Here is a 17,828-nt window from a genome sequence, read left to right as displayed (position 1 = left end):
AAGATAATTTACCCTGAAGTCATCAGGATCCACACTGCGCTCGCTCCAAGCAGACCGGAAGCTGCTGTTTAGGTACGACCGCCGCAGATCCACCTCGTCTTCATACACCTCAGCGGCGATTTCCTCCCTGCCAGGTTTGCTCATGTACAGAAACTGCAACACACAAGCAGATTGTTGTTGATCGTGACACTGCAGGATTAGTCCAACAAGAGACACAGGTGGGACATCAGGAGAAGACTCAAATGTTTACCTTTGGGATGAAGAGTAGCGCAAGTGTCACAGTGATGGTTACATGGGTGTGTGCGAAGGAGAGTAGCAGCATCCAGTCAGGATGCAGAGAAGGAAACGTAAACCTGAGGGACAACACAACAACATTCTGCCTGAGATCGACAGGGTTGTTCTGGTGACTTGCCATTGGGAGTATCGTGAGTTGGTCCGATTGATGGTAATTTATTTATTTATTTCTATGTTTTGCCTTGGTAACTAAATCTCCCGGGCTTGCCCACGAAAATGCCGCTACCGACACAACACAACAGAGGGTTGAGTTGGCACAGTCAGAGCCCCCCTCCATATACAGTACGTGCAGAGCAAGCGCTGTGCGTAGGGCCCCATGATCCATGGGGCAGGGGTGCTGCATGCAGCACCAAGTCAGTCTGAGACTCTGCCACAAATTACAGAATAAAATGGTAGAATTAACCCACCCCACCTATCACTTTGTTGGTGTAACATTACGTGCTGCTCCATCTCAAGGCAGAAGGTGCAGTTTCAATCCCAACCCTGGCCACTTCTTTTTTTAAAAACAAGAGGCGGCTCGTAATGGGGGGGTGGGACCAGTCTGAACCAAATGTCCAGGGTCACATTTTTGTCCCCTGTTCCACCCCTGTTGGGATCCAACCAGTCGCTTACCTGCACAGGTGGAACATGGTGGAGAGAAGAAGCTCGTTGTGGATGGCGATGCCCATGTAACGAGGCTCGTGGAAGGCTGAGGGCACTGGCCGAACAGCGGTCCACAGGGAGCTTCCCCAGCACAGGAACAGAAGCTCGGCTGCGGTAGCATAGTCCCATTAATACTAACAAATACTAACTCTAATTCTAACTCTTGGACATGGGGACACTTTTCTCATTGTTTATCTGTTACAATTACTCACCAACAGCCATCATGTAGTCCCAGCGGTCCAGGTAGCACAGGTTGAAGTCCTGGCCCTCTGATGTGCTGCCTGTCACAAACACTGGAATGTTCCGGTCGCGGTTCTGCAGGACCCCCACCGTCCAGGCGCACAGGAACCAGCTGACAGTCATCAACATCACTCCCAGAATCCTCAGCAGGTGGAGGCTGGACATGTACGGGACCCTCTGAGCAGTGCGGGACAGGAACACCTTAAGAACCCTGCAAAGAGGTTAAGAATCCCTTGTTGTGTCCTGTCAGGTATTTGTGTCAATCTTAAAGTTGTGGACATACTGATACTTTAGCGTTAAGTGTTAATTTTCTATACAACTGGACCAAGTGAGGACCTCCACCCATCATCTCACCTGTACATCTTCAGAGTGAGAGTGCCATAGACGATGGAAAAACCCAACATCCGGACCCAGCGCAGCAGTATGCACCTGAACGTGCTGGGCTTGAAGTACAGGATGAAGACCTGCAGAGGCCCACATGGAGGACTTTTAGTGACATACGGACGGTCATGAGATTAGACTGGCCCGTATCTTTGGTTCAAAACTGATTCCCAAAAAACAAAACAAAAAATTCCTGCCATACATAAGATCTTTGACTAGTATTTTTATAGTAGATTCCTATAAACATTAAAAAACTCCTGTCATTTTGAAGATCTTTGGCAAGTGTTTGACTAGCCTTAAAAACAGCCGTGTGTTCCATATATAGAATCTTTGACCCGCGTTTTTGCAGCAGATTCCTTAAGAACAGCAATATGCCTGTCATCCATAGACATCCATACATTTTCTGTACCGCTTGTCCTCACTGGGGTTGCGGGTATGTTGGAGCCTATCCCAGCTGTCTTTGGGCGAGAGGTGGGGTACACCCTCGACTGGTCGCCAGCAAATCGCAGGGCACACATTCACAGCTATGGACAATTAATCTAGCATGTATATTTTTGGAATGTGGGAGGAAGCCGGAGAACACACGCATGCACGGGGATAACACGCAAACTCCAAACAGACGTTCCAACAGGGGTACAAACCCACAATTTCCTGACTGTGAGACCAACAGTATTTTTACAGTACATTCCTAAAAACAGCAAAAAAAACCTTGTAATTTTGAGGATCTTGGACATGCGCTTTTGCTTTATGTCCTAAAAAACCAGTAGTTTTCCTGTAATATACAGTATAGACAATTTTTGATGAGCATGTTCGCAGCTGATTCCTTCATAACAGACATGTTCCTGTCACATATAGACAATCTAGCTAATATTTTAGCAGCAGATTCCTAAAAAAAACCCCAGCAGTGTTTCTTATCATGTAGACAGTCTTTGACTAGTGTTTTTGCAGTAGATCCCTAAAAACAGCAAAAGCTCCTGTAATTCTGTGGATCTTTAACATGCGCTTTTGCAGTAGGTCCTTAGAAACAGCCATTTTTTTGCCAGTTTTTGCAGTACATTCCAGTAAATCCACACACGCAGATGTAGGTGTATATATATGTATGCACGTGTTTGTATGTACACACATGTATTAGCAATTGATGTGCTACGAAGAGGGGGTAGGATTAAATAAGCTCTGCTTCTTCCTACTCCTTTTCGGACATATGCGTGTTCGAAATAAAATTAAACCAACCAACCAACCAACCAACTCCTGTCATATACAGTTGTACCTCACAATATGGCAGTTTGATTTTCGCACCCTTGTGGTTTTTCAAAAATTAATTAATTAATTAACACATTCCAAGCATCAATTCACAAGCTACCGACCAGTTTCCTTATTACCAGAATTTTCTGAAATAATTGAAAAGCTATTCAACAACAGGTTGGACAAATTTATTAATAAGAATAAATTACTCACGGACAGCGAATACAAATACAGAGCTAACATTTCAACTTCCATGGCACTAATTGAAATTACAGTAGAAATTACCAACCGCAGAAAGTGTGCAGCTGCAGTATTTTTGGCTTTAACAAAAGCCTTTGATACAATTAATCACAGCATCCTAATTGCAAAACGATATGAAAACAGAGGTTTAGTCTTGAACTGGGTTAAAAGCTACTTCACAGACAGGAGTCAATATGTGAAGCTAGGAGAATATACATCTGTGAGCTTAAATATGTTGTGCCGCGTACCCCTGGGGCCAATACTGGGACCAAAACTGTTCAATCTATATATAAACAACATTATGGATAGTCATGAAAGACCTAAAGCTAGAATTATTTGCAGACGATACAACCGCATTCTTTGTCCTTCTTCCCCACTCTGTTTTAAACCCTTTCTTAAGTTGAGAATACACTAATTCATTTGAGGCTAACTTGTTATATCACTGGCTTGTTAATGGTTAAAGCCATGGCTGTTTCTTGTGTCCCTGCAGTGATCCCGTAGCCTGTGTATTACAGTTGAGCAATGTGCTGTAAACAAAGAATAATAACAGTGCAAAGGTGACTATAGGTGTGTTATTTGATGTCTACAGGGATCTAATAACGGTAAAGATTGTATTTAGGAAGTCATAAACAGGTTTTCTATGCTCTATGAAAATGTTCAATTTATTAATATTGAATCCTACTTTATTCAATCCTAAATTCACTTATCGCGGTCGGGTCTGGAACCAATTAACCGCAATAAACAAGGGATGACTGTAGAGGATCTGACTAGTGTTAACACAGAGCTTCTGTGACTTTCTTACTTTATTTTCACGACTTCTATTTGGTGACGTAAAAGACTGAAAATATGGTAAATCCTTGCATTGACATTATACACAAAATAATAATAAATAACAATAATAATAATTAGCGATGATATTGGCTTTTTTTGCCGATAACCGATATGCCGCTATTGTCCAAGTCTCAATTTCTGATTCTGACATCAACCAATACCGATATGTGTAACATCATTTTTCTTTTTCTTGAGTAAAATTATTGTAAAGTAACAATAGTCTTAAATGAGTACAGTTGTTTTGTTGGCTACTCCACCCATCTCTGAGTAGTTAATTAATATATTACATATTTTATCTAAGAATACATTTGTGTCTTGTGCCTTGATTTGTGTTATTTCTGGAAAGATTTCATTTATTTTTAGTTAAAGGGGTATTGTTTAGACCGCTCGGTGGCTGAGTGGTTAGCATGTTGGCCACACAGTCAGGAGATCGGGTTCGAATCTCCGCTTGGAAATTTCTGTGGAGTTTGCATGTTCTCCCCATGTGTGCGTGGGTTTTCTCCAGGTACTCTGGCTTCCTCACACATTCCAAAAACGTGCATGTTAGGTTAATTGGAGACTCTAAATTGTCCATAGGTATGAATGTGAGTGTGAATGGTTGTTTGGCGACCAGTCCAGGGTGTACCCCGCCTCTTGAGAGGCTAAGCGGCATAGAAATGAATGGATGGATGGGGTATTGTTGAAAATGTATGAATTTGCTGATTATTATTTTGCTAACTTTAACTTTTATGTTTGTATTTTATATTCTTATTTCATTGCATTAAAACTACTATATATATATACTGTATAAACACACACACACACACATCTACCTATTACGTTGCTGTGTGATTATTTTTTCTCTTACTTTAAAGACACTGTGAGTAAGAATGGTATGTGGAATGGTAACCCCCCACCTTGCTTGCTAAATAAAGAATTACTTCTTCCTCACAGGCTTGTGAGTGGCACAGTATTAATTATACGACTCAACAATGTTGCAAATTTTGCGTCGTTGGTGCTAAAAGCTGCGGCTTTCATTGTAGGGAAAAAATGCTACCGATGTTGGCCAATATCACATTTTTATGCCAATATCGGGCCGATAATTATCAGTGGCTGATCTTATCGGACATCCCTAATAATAATAACAATTAAAGGGGACCTAATATGCTTTTACTCTTTTCTGTCCTAAACAATAAATACAATGTTGTATTCCCGTGTCAACGCATCAGATAATGAGATTTGCGCATTTGGAAGTGAGACCTGAAAGCAGTTTTGGATGGCTCTGCCGCTGTGTTTTACAGAGTCTTTTTTAACACCGAGTTCCACTGACGTCAATGAAACCCAGACCTCCCCGCTCTGCTTGGGTCTGCTCTGTTTACCGTGTTATGTATGGCTTCCAGGAAATGTTTGTTCGGGTGTGCCTAAAGAGGGAAGCATCAGGCAGAAGTGGTTGGAGATGATGATTCCCGGCCAACAAGAGAAAAATTTGCTCACCTGTCAACTGCACGTCACACGAGACTGTTTTGTGAACACAGGCCAATACGAAGCTGGACTATCCCCAAAACTGTTGCTGAAGTCCGACGCCTTTCCAACGTTACTTGGTCGCGTAAGAAAACTAAGTTGTAAGTATTTATAATTTATCAGTGTCCTAACTGTGTTTATTTTGTGTAAGTAATTGGACAAAAGCCCGCGACCCTAATGAGAATAAGCGGTAGAGAAAATGGATGGATGGAATTGGACACAAGCGGTTGTCTGACTAGCATTATAGAGTGTGAATACAGCGAACGGAGGGAGTGTGACCAATCACAACGGAGTGGGCTCGGCGGGAGGAGAGGACGGCCGGGGGTGGAGTAAATTCCGCAGACCATTTTGGGCGGGAGGCAGGAAACTCAAGGAAACACTGCAGGAAGAGGTGCATAGTCTGGGAGATCTAGAAAGCTTTCTGTGCGGGTTATTGTGCGTAGCTGCTCTATAGGAGCCCAGAACTCAATACAAAGGACCAAAAATTAGTATAATAGGTCCCCTTTACTATGAATTAATATTATTCCTTAGCTTTCTGAAAATGTGGCCTCTGGAACTATTTCGTTGAATATCCCTACCATAGGGGCAGGCATTAAAATCACTGATTTTTGACCAGGTGAATATAAGCAACAAAAACTTGAAGCAGCACTCATCATTGCAGCCTAACAGACACAGTTTGCTTGTTTTAAAAAAGGAAACATGATGTCTGACAGCAGTTGTGCCTTCTAGTGAGTGGACGACTGTAATCCAGGAATTAGCGCTCATTCCGCCATCAACCACTCGGGATGAGAGCATCAGCTAAAAGGCCAAAATGTGAGTGCGGCCGCACATCATTGTGTTTGGAAAGCTGCTCAGAGTGAACACACACAGACAACGTGCACTAAAGATGGCAGATTTTAATCAGCGCAAATGGGCATCCCGTGCTGAAAGGCAAGAAGAGGTCTGTGCGCTACAGTAAGAAGACATCTGATTGGCTGCGATGAAGCTATGACCCTCCCGAAACTTTAGCATACACAACTAAGTACACAGAAAAACTTTCCATGTGGTTTTGATGTTTGCTGTGTTTGCCAGTATTCCACGAGCTAAACAACTACAAATCATTGTTCGAAAGCAGCAGTACACATCTTACTGCTTCTGTGACTGGACCAGCAAAGATGCTAGATTCATCATGGTCATTAGTGGACACAAAGACAGCTTTTCATTGCACCAATGATTCGAAAGATTGATTATGTTGTAAGAACAAAGCGACGTTATGCATCTCCGCCCCTCAGGCATTATGTTATAATCCTCATGCCGCTGTGCACTGAGCTGTAAACTTCTAATCTGGCTGCTGTGCACAGCCACAGACGGGTGAAAGTGAATCTGATTGGCAAACCACTGTAGCCACTTCATTAGGGACACTCTCTCATGAGATCCAACCACAGTCGAACCTTCAAACTAGAATAGTAAAGACTTCCAGCAAGGTCCAACAATCCTAAACGCGTCTGCTTGACTCCTGATGTGTTCCACCCCAGCCCCGTAGGTGGCACTCATGCACATTACCAAGTGAGTGTCAACGTGCAACAATTTCCATCTGATGGGTCACTGCCCCTGCCTGGCCCCAGTGCAAGCGGATTGTGACAGCCAGGAGTGAAATAATAATGATGCACCTTATTTGCATCTGCACCAATTTAGAATGGCTTCTCCTCCCTGGGCCATGTGACAGCCTTCTGTCTTTCTTTGTGGAAGGTGGTTGAGCACAACATAATAACATCTCTTTTTAAGACAAACTCTTACAGGGAAGTAGAGGAGCAGCGAGCCAAACAAGATGATCTCCAGCAGCAGGAGGCCAGACGCCCGGATTCTCTGAGGTGGGGACGGGGGAGTGACAAAAACACCATCATGTTAACATAGCTTATATAAAGATCATTTCTAATGTAAACATCATCTTTCTTTCATTGAAAGGTCACAGGCCAGCCGACCCACCCTGCTGCGCCGATGGCGGTAGGCCACCAGCATGCTGATGAAGATGAGCACCATGAAGGTCCCCTGCACAGCCAGCACGCCGACCCTCAGCAGCCAGTCCTCCTGCACCCAGCACGGGGCGCCATCCTGGCACCTCCGGCAACCCGGCCAGCACGGTAGACAGGTGGGCATGGATGGGTAACACTGACTGCTGATGCTGCTCGCACTCGTGTTCACGCTGCCACCATCTGCATCGGCATGAAGGACATTCAGTCAGACTCATGTCATGAACATGTTTGTTTCCTGCAGCCAGCAGCGTGACAAAGACCATCTTGGCTGCTGCCATGGTACCTGCTTTCCAGGTGGCTGTCTCAGGGTTGTAGTATCCTTCCTTACAGCGACAACAGTACTGACCCAGCCTGAAGCCCCGCCCTGGGATTGGCACGCACTGCAAGATGGAAGTAAGATGACATTGAAGTGAAGTTTCAAGTTCAAGTTGTAATGTTTTTAGGCAACTCTCTTTTGGGACCAAATATGAAGTGAAAGAAAAAGGGCGGAAATACAGAACAGTAGTCTGTGCAGTGTGGGAGAAAGTTAGATGGTGCGTTCAAGGACCGTAGAACAAAGCGGGATAAGTCGCTACTCGCAGGATTTCTAACTATATATTGTTTTTTGAACAAAATAATGGCCCATATTTCCAAAATGTATCCATTTACATAAAATACTATGTAATTATTTACAAATTATTACAAATAATTATTTATTTTTAGTGTTTTTTTTTTTTTTATCATTGTGCCTGAAAGTTTCTTCGTGGTTAGGGACCCCTGCCTTACAGCATGCTTGGGGATATGACGTGCTCTTTTGTACATTTGAAAATGCTGTAAGACTGCCACTTTTCTTTATTTTATAACGTAAGATTAATATCTACATCAACAAATGTAACTGTAGAATTTTATCAAATTGTATCATATCGTTTGTACACAGCATCGAATCGTTCTTTTTTTTAAATATAGTGGTGCGAAAAAGTGTTTGCCCCCTTCCTGATTTATTTTTTTTAGTATGTTTGTCACACGTAAATGTTTCAGCTCATCAGACAAATGTAAATATTAGTCAATGACAACACAACTGCTGACAACACAGCGCTGTGGAGGAATTTTGGCCCACTCATCTTTGCAGAATTGTTGTCATTCAGTCACATTGGAGGGTTTTCCAGCATGAAGCGCCTTTTTAAGGTCATGCCACAGCATCTCAATAGGATTCAGGTCAGGACTTTGACTAGGCCACTCCAAAGTCTTCAGCCATTCAGAGGTGGACTTGCTGGTGTGTTTTGGATCATTGTCCTGCTGCAGAACCCAAGTTGGTTTCAACTTGAGATCACCAACACATGGACGGACATTCTCCTTCAGGATTTTTTGTAGACAGCCGAATTCATGGTTCCATTTATCACTCTTCCAGGTCCGGAAGTGGCAAAACAGCCCCAGAACATCACACTACCACCACCATATTTTACTGTTGATATAATGTTCTTTTTCTGAAATGCGCCGTTACCTTTACGCCAGATGTAATGGGACACACACGTACCAAAAAGTTCAACTTTTGTCGCGTCAGACCACAGAGTATTTTCCTAAAGGTCTTGTGGATCATCAGGATGTTTCCTGGCAAAATTGAGACGAGCCTTGATGTTCATTTTGTTCAGCAGTGGTTTTCGTCTTGTAACTCTGCCATGCAGGCTGTTTTTGCCCAGTGTCTTTCTTATGGTGGAGTCATGAACACTGACCTTAACTGAGGCAAGTTAGGCCTGCAGTTTTTTGGATGTTGTTGTGGGGTGTTTTGTGACCTCTTGGATGAGTCGGTGCTGCGCTCTTGGGGTCATTTTGGTTGGCCGGCCACTCCTGGGAAGGTTCACCACTGTTCCATGTTTTTGCCATTTGTGGATAATGGCTCTCACTGTGGTTGGCTGGAGTCCCAAAGCTTTATAAGCTTTATAAATGGATTTATAACATTGTCCAGACTGATAGATCTCAGTTAATCTCAGATCATTTATGTTTTAATGGGGGGGGGGGGGCAGTCACTTTTTCCACACAGGGCCATGTAGGTTTGGATTTTTTTTCTTCCTTAATAATAAAAAGTTTCATTTAAAAACTCCATTTTGTGTTCATTTTGTGTTGTCATTGACTAATATTTAAATTTGTGTGATGATCTGAAACATTTAAGTGTGACAAACATACAAAAAAAAAAAGAAATCAGGAAGGGGGGAAACATTTTCTCACACCACCGTATACCATTTTTGTATCGTAACCCGTGTATCTAGCTGCGTCTCCCACGAAGAGACTAACATCCTTACAATTCTTGTACCCTGAGTACACAGTGATTAGTATTATTTTTATTTATTTTATATGATGATTTTTTTTGTTGCATATTTTCCAATTCCAAGCTATTCTATATGCAGCACCAAAGTGAGGGGGGGGATTATTTTCAGTAGGCATTTTCTGTGTTTAACAGCTGTTTGTGCATGTGTAAATGGTACGATCGATAACAGAGGCATGTCACTGATTAGGTGCCCCTCCCCTCCTCTCAATGTCCAAACAGAAAGAATCCAAAACCAAAAACACACAAACACCATAAAACACATGCTATAGGAAAGCAAATTAAAAAATGCTGTACTCACATAAACACTACAGGATCACACCCAAAGCAAAAGAAAAATGCTGCAAATGCCAAAAACACACACTGCTGCAAAAAAATGCTGCAAGTTCATTGAACAAAACAAAAGTTAGCCAGGCTGGCTACCTGGGGGATATTTTTCTATAAAGACTTAAGACGTAATATTTTGCAGTATAATAGACCAACCCATTTTACGGCCAAGTGTTTAGTGTTAAGTGTCCATCATCTCTGTATTTGGACGTTATCAAGCAACATATCAAGCATGCAGATACTGTATGAGGAGTGATGATCTAACACATCATGCACACACACAAACACGCACACGCACACACACACGACGCTAGGAATGTTTAAAACAACAGATGGCTGCCTCTAAACTACAGCATGTTCTTCTGACGATACCTGAATAAAAAAACAAAGGTTAGAAAGGAGGTCATGTTCCTCTGATGCAGTTTCACTTTAGCCAGTTGGACAACACACGCACGCACGCACACACACACACACGCACACACAGACACACACACACACACACACACACACACGTGCGTATGGATTGTGCGTTAATCTAAGTTAAAAGCTAAATGGACTCATAAAACCACTACTGAGTCTTTTATCCTTTTTCTGGAGAAATCTCATCCATCACCACACAAACGCACGCACACATACACACGCACACACACACACACACACACAGCGGCCTTTATATCCTGTAACCCGGGCACCCCTCAGATGCAGAGAGGTCTAATGGCACAGGCTGAACATTAATGTGATATGGATTATAGATAACTTAATGCTCAGTGCAGTATATGGTCATGCTTGTTTATGTCAACACATCACTCGACGTGATTGTGTATTTCTGCAAAGTGGGATGACCAAACCTTTTCCACCTAATAATGCATACTGAAAAAAACATTCAATCGTTGATCAGTTTGTATTTTATGTGTTTATGTGTCAAAAATAACGGTAAATAAAATAACAGTGGTAACTCATTTATTTCATGAATTACTTTGAATTTTTTTAGCGTCATTAACATGTCAGATGTCAGGCCACAACTCTCTCTGTTATGACGGCAGACGGAGCCACAATAGCGCTCCCACAGAGTCACACAGAGTCTGATGCTCTTTTATAACTTTATTCTGACCTGAACACATCAACAGCAGTGCAGTTGCAACACCGTAAAAACTCCTCATCCAAAATTGAAGGTGAGTTGAATAATTGCAAGAATTTACATTTTCCACAGTTGGATTTAAGGAGGTTCTAAGTAGAGCTTCAAAATGCAAAAAGAAGAAATGGGAGTGAGACAAAAAATGTTTTGAGTGAGCAATTTATCGCAAATAAGCATTAAAGTGAATCTTCAGCTGCTCAAAAGTCCTCAGCCTTTAAAGACCACAGCCTTTTAAAAAATGTAGATTGAATGTCATTTAGTGTCAGGTATTCACACTGTCATGATCTCTTGATGGCAAAGGCAAAAAAGCTTTCTCATTTTGAACGCTGTGGGATTGTTGAGCTGCATAAGCAAGGCCTCTCTCAGCACAGCATTGCTACTGGGGTTGGACGCAGTAAGATTTGCAACTTCGTCAAAGATCCTGAGGTTTATGGAACAAACAAGTCAAGTGGTAGACACAATAAAATACCACTGGCCCTGAGCCGGAGGATCCCATTGGCTGTCCGTCAAGACATGGGACTATCCTTGGCCCAAATGAATGTTGTTACTGGTGACATCTGTGAGAGAGAATGTCTTCAAAGGCCTTGTCTCCTTCAACGCCACAATACTGGCTATTTGCACGAGAGCACCAAACATGGGACATTGAAAGGTGGAATAAGGTTTTATTTATGTAACTTTGACGGTCCTAATGGCTTCCAACGTTACTGGCATGACAAGGAGATCCCACCTGAGATGTTTTCCACACAGCACAGTGGAGGAGGCGCCATCATGATCCTTCAATGGAACAATGGAGCTCCAGGTTGTGCAGGGGCGTCAAACAGCAGCTTGCTATGTGGAGATGTTGCAGGGGGCGACCCTCATGACTGAAGGCCCTCATCTGTGTGGTAATTACTGGCTTTTTCAACAGGACAACGCTGCACTTCACAATGCCCGCCTGACAAAGGACTTCTTCCAGAGGAATAAGTTCACTCTTTTGGACCATCCTGTGTGTAAATTCATTTGAGAACATTTACAAGTTGGGAAGTTTACAAAAATGGACGTCAGTTCCAGACAGTGGATGTCCTCTGTGAAGCCATCTTCACCACCTGGAGCAACATTCCCACTAGCCTCCCGGAAACACTGGCATCAAGCATGTTCAAACCAATTTTTGAGGTGTTTAACAACAATGGCATAGCTACTCATGACTGAGTCCTTTTTTGAAATTTTGATTTCTATTTTAGGAGACTTACGTGGGTGGGGAGAGCTATGGTCTTAAACGTTTGATCAGCTGATGAACAGCCTATTTCACTCCCTCAAAAATGTTTTGTTTCATTCCCATTTCTTCTTTTTGCATTTTGAAGCTCTACTTAGATGCATTGCAAAATGGAAATTCTTATGGCAATCTTTCAACTAGTCTTAAAATTTTCATCAGGCGTATAAGTATTTCCAACTCAGAAACACTTCTCTATTAGCTCGTCCTGGGAACGACACTTCGTCATTGTCACTAGACGACAGCGAGGCGCATTCAGTGTCACTCCGAAAATCACGTCATAAAAGCGTCATTATTGTGAGTCTACTGTATGTGTGGTCTAAATAAACAGAGACACGAAGAAAAATAGTAAGTGGATATTCTTATCACTCACTAACGTAACTCTTACTGTGGAAGTACAATTTGCTGCATTTAAGTATGCTTGGAAATCCCAGAAAATACTTCTGCACTGAAAACATGTGAAATCAAATTATGGTATGTGGTGTCTTTGAGCGCAACCCTTCATGGCTCATAATAACGAGTTCAAGTGTGATTCAAATGTTTTGCTACCAAAGAGACTAGCGTTAAGCAAATAGATTTTCAGACATGTGTGGTATCTTTTAGATTGGTTTAAATTTTCAGTTCATTCGGAGCTGTTAATACATACAAATTTATATGATCCTGTCCTGTCTTTTACCTTTCTTTCAACATTTTTCACACATACTTGCACATGGTGATTAATCATGATTAATTAATTAGAAAGCTGTGATTAATATGATTAAAATATTTAATCATTTGACAGCCCTAAGAATAACAATAATAGACTTTGTCACCTGGAACACAAAGCTGACATGCAAGCTGTTTTTTCTTGAAATATACAGTATATAACATCTCAGCATGGCTACATGGGGGGTATCAAAATGGCCCTCCTGCGTCCTTTGATTCTTCAGTATGTGAAACGCCATTGAAAAAGTTTGCTCATGTGGTGGCTAAATGAGATGCTTAATGTGCCCCCGCCCCTTACTAGAAGCTAACATCTGTAAAACATGTTTGTTACATGACAGAGTGTGGCAGGGAAAGAGTTCATGCAAAAGCAGCTGACCCAGAACACGCTCTGCTCGCTTTGCATCCGCTAAGCCAGGTAGGATGGGACAAAAGGTGCCCGCTGGATTTGGCAGATTTTTAGGCCTCTTCTTCTGCTGCTGTGTTTCAGACCTCTACCAGGGAGGGGCGGAGGGGGAGGGAGTGTGTCAACCAACCGGATTAGCAACGTAATCCATCAGATCATCTGCAGCCCGCCGCCCAGCGCCGCCTTTTTTAAATAGACAATGAGGTGAGAGGTGGGCTCCAGGGGGAGGGGGAAGGGGTAGATTGAACGTGTGAATGAATGGAACGAACACACACACACACACGCACACACACACACACACACACACGCACACACACACACACACACATGCTCAGTAGGCTTCAATGATGGCGGGCAGTTTGAATTTTGGTGATGTAACAGGAACAATTGTGCTTTTTTCACCATAGCGCCATCTGCTGGACGTGGTGGGTCACTGCCCGCTCTTGGCCTAATGCAAGCTGACTTTACCAGCCAAAACAAATAATGATATCTACCTGGATCTGCACCAAAATGCAAGGTCTTCTCTTCCCTCATCCCATGTGACACTTAGTGTAGTGTGTGATGCTCATTGTCGGCATAAATATCAGCGTTTCCTTGGTAACCGCACCGTGTGACGTTGTGTTTACCTCCATGCTGGTGCGGTTGCACTGGTGTGTGTCGGCAAACCAGCCGTCTCCTGTGACGCACTGGTCCAAGTCCACGTCCTGGATGTCCACGTCAACACGGATCACGCCTCTACACACACACACACACACACACACACACACACTTTTAAAATATCACTTTTTCACACACTTTGTGTTACTCACAGGACAACAAAGAGAGAAAGTAAGGAAGGAAAAAGTCAAAAAGGAATGAAAAGAACTTCATTAAGCCTTCTTAAGATAAATACTTGACACACTAGATGGACAAAAGTATTGGGACACATCCCTTCATCAGTGAATACATGAATGAGAGGTTGGACTTGAGTTGTCTCTGAATTTTCATTCTTCATCTTAGCAAAACACTCTGGACAATTGTATGCTTCCAACTTTGTGGGAACACTTTGGGGAAGACTCTGTTCTGTTCCCAGTGCACAAAGCAAGGTCCATAAAGGCATGCTTGAAGGAGTTTGGTGTGGAAGAACTGCAACAGACCCAATATCGGTGATCAAAATTCTTGTAAAAAGTCTTCTTAGGTGTTCAAGCTGCAAAGACTCCACATTCTCCCAATACTGTTGGCCTGTTAGGAGTCCGTGTGTGTGTGTGTGTGTGTGTGTGTGTGTGTGTTGTACCTGAATTCAGGTGTCAGGTCTGGTTTGAGTCCATAGAAGGACGTGGACAAGGTTAGCATCCACCTGGGCACAAAGCGGCCATCTTGACAGTCCAGGTAGGGGGCGCTGGCCCAACGGACTCCGCTGCCATTGGTCACGTAGCTGTCACCCCGCCCCCACTTTGGCGTGTCCAATGTGCTGAGGTCGTTGAGGAGGACCCTCTTGGACAGCACGGGCCGAAGTGGACTGGACTCTGGGAACTTGAAGCGGCGGAACCAGCTGTCGTCGGGGGCGGGGGGCGGCAGGTGCAGGTGTTCCCAGGTCTTGGATAAGTCCTGCAGCACGATGGCCTGCATCTTGGACGCCAGGCCGCGACTGGCCCGGAGCACCAGCTGCGGCGCCGGGCTGGCGGGGTTGCAGTCGAAGGTGAGCAAGGCCCGCCGGATGAGTCCGTCTGCCTCCAGGAGGGCTCGGACCAGAGCGTGGTACCACTCCATGTCCTCCTGCACTGTGCTCTCCCGCAAGTCGCTGGCCTGGAAGATCATGTTGAGAAAGTTGGCCGTGTTGGCCAAAGCATCCAGCGCCGGTCTCAAGGGGGCGCTGAAGCTGTCTGGAAGTGATCCAGACTGACCTGGTGGGCTGTAGCCCCGTGCGCAGCGCGCCACCTCCACTGCGGAAGAATCTCCAGTGTATAAGAAGTTCTCCGCGGGGGTCCAGTCGTCCTCTAGTGGAGCTTGCGAGGTATTTGTGGCAGCGCCTGCAGGTTCTGTTGGGTCTGAGGGAGTGGGGGGGCTACCTGGTGGGTCTCCTATGCTGGTGCTGTTGCTCACGTCCTCCTTGCTCACATCTCCTGCTGGAAGCTCTGGAGTCACCTGGGCTCTGAGGAGCGAGGGCAGCAGGAAGAGCCAAACGGGGCACATTCTGGAACCTTCTCTGGAGAGGACGTCTCACCTGCAGGAATCCTTTGTCCTCTTTCAGCAGAGTGTCACATTTTGATGGAAGTTAGCAGCAAGTCCACCAGCACTGCAGCAGCAGCATGATGCTCGCCCTCGCTCCGAGCGCACCGCTCCATCACAGCACGCAGGACCCCGTCCTGAAAGATGATGTCCTTGTGATGGTGGACAGGGGTTCTGCTTCTTCAGTCTTCTTCTGCTGGTGAAGCCAGGAATTTTCTTCTTTTTTGCCTCCTCCTGCTCTGCTATCTGTTGCTCCAAAGATCTTCCACAACCTCACTGACGCTCGTCCGTCCTGCCTTCCTCTCTGTGTCTCTTCCCTACCCCCTCCCTTCACCCTGTGTTTCCCTCTAACCACTAGCCACCATTTATGAAAGGTGATGAGAGTGGGACATCTGCTGTGTGTGTGTGTCAGAAATGACGGTTAATCTCTGCAGCATTTGAGATTAATCCTACAAGACTTGTTGGATGCTCTGTTACTGCTCACACACATCATTGTTACGGCAATGTCAAGTGTGTGTGTGAACAGCAAAGTATCGAGGGCGTTGTGTTAAGAAAATAAAAGAAGTGTGAAGTGAAGTGGACCAGCTGGGAGGTGTAATACAGGCAAGAACTCTTGTTTTTGGTAACCATGGCAACTGCTTCCTTTCCTCTCTCTCGCAGCCACACACACGTACACACACATACGTGTGTGTGCCTGAAGAGTAAAACATGTCAACATTTGTGGTGTTGTGCTGCAACAAAGCACAGATTGACAAGAAAACATAATTCACACACACGTGAATTGCGCGCGGGCTGGACAAACTGGGTAGAGATGATGCCTTCCTTTTCAAGGCACGAAGTCGTAGACGTACAGGTGTGGTCAAATGTGTTTCGTTGTGCTAAATGATGAGCTGACCTCACATGAATTTACGGCTTTTCGTATACTTTCTTCTCTTCTTCCCTCATGATGTCACAGCGCCCCCTGTCTGCTCTTAACAAGCCATATAGAGTTGCGGTTTGTTCATTTGTCACAAGTATGGAAAGTATGGAATTAGATTTTATACATTTCCACGTCTGGAAAAGTATGGAAAATGGAAACTAAAGTATGGAAAAATCTTCATGTTTCCAAGACTGTTACCACTGATATGTCTTCTAAAAGATAAAATTATGCATAATTAAAAAAAAAGAGAGAGAAATTGATTGATCTGTTTTAAGGCACTTGCTAGGGCAGCTAAGATGTTTGTATGAGAGCACACAGTAAACGACGCATCCTGGAACACATTTGGGAAGACTGACAAGTTGAATGGCCAGCTCTTATCTGCTGTTATCCTCCTCCAACTTTTTGTGTGAGCTACATTACCAAGCCATAATCTCCTGGAAATGATATGCTGACATAGTAGCCTACTGTACATATCCAGAATAATGAAAACAAGCGATTCTTTCCATAATTTATTTATATGATACAAAGGCTGCAACTAACGATTATTTCCTTAGTCAATTAATCATAGCTTGTTGTTTTGATTAATCGAGGGGTAGGGAACCTATGGCTCGGGAGCCAGATGGCTGTTTTGATGGCTGCATTTGGCTGTCAGACATTTCTGAACACAATAAAATGTATTTATTTTTATATTTTTTCGGGGACATTTTAAAGTAACAAATTACAGAAATCCCAGTGTTCAAAATAACATTAAAAATATAAAACTTTCTTATGTATTTTAATCCATCCATCCATTTTGTAGCACAGTGCAGGTAGCCAGAGCCAATGCCTGTTATCCTGATATTTTCTGGGTCAGACACCAAAACTCGATTATTGCTGGATAATGCGGTAGCCTACCCGCGTCATTGAGAAGTCAAGAAGTAAACCTCCCTCCTTTAATCAAATAGTCACCTAGCTAATTCTGCAGAGCCAATCCTGTTGACAAAGAAGATTGCGAAAAGATGCAAAACCATGCAGCACCAGAAGTCGTATTAATGGAAAGAGCTGTTTGATTTATTATTGGTTAGCTTCAGTATAACAATGTTATTAAAAATAATAAATTCAGAGACTTATTATATTCTGAAATTGTGGGTCTTGCTTAAAAATATACATTGTATTCAGTGTTAAAAAATATTATATAGCTCTCACAAAAATACATTTTAAA

General features: G+C 43.5%; 1 protein-coding gene across 1 annotated transcript in view; it reads right to left on the bottom strand.

The window, feature by feature from the left end:
* The window catches only part of gpr179 (G protein-coupled receptor 179), a 31,259-nt gene extending 15,250 nt beyond the window's left edge, over nucleotides 1-16,009 (bottom strand). The window contains exons 1-10 of the mRNA XM_054779643.1: nucleotides 14,774-16,009; nucleotides 14,127-14,235; nucleotides 7,666-7,762; nucleotides 7,336-7,562; nucleotides 7,147-7,215; nucleotides 1,531-1,640; nucleotides 1,149-1,387; nucleotides 907-1,045; nucleotides 251-353; nucleotides 13-153 (exon numbers count right to left, since the gene is read on the bottom strand). Coding sequence (XP_054635618.1) covers nucleotides 13-153; nucleotides 251-353; nucleotides 907-1,045; nucleotides 1,149-1,387; nucleotides 1,531-1,640; nucleotides 7,147-7,215; nucleotides 7,336-7,562; nucleotides 7,666-7,762; nucleotides 14,127-14,235; nucleotides 14,774-15,672 — 2,133 coding nt within the window. The 5' untranslated portion in view covers nucleotides 15,673-16,009. The remainder of the gene's footprint in view (nucleotides 1-12; nucleotides 154-250; nucleotides 354-906; nucleotides 1,046-1,148; nucleotides 1,388-1,530; nucleotides 1,641-7,146; nucleotides 7,216-7,335; nucleotides 7,563-7,665; nucleotides 7,763-14,126; nucleotides 14,236-14,773) is intronic.
* Nucleotides 16,010-17,828: the final 1,819 nt, after the last annotated feature.

This window comes from Dunckerocampus dactyliophorus, chromosome 6, assembly GCF_027744805.1.
Source record: "Dunckerocampus dactyliophorus isolate RoL2022-P2 chromosome 6, RoL_Ddac_1.1, whole genome shotgun sequence".
NCBI lineage: Eukaryota > Metazoa > Chordata > Actinopteri > Syngnathiformes > Syngnathidae > Dunckerocampus > Dunckerocampus dactyliophorus.
This window is presented reverse-complemented; position numbering and strand designations above follow the sequence as displayed.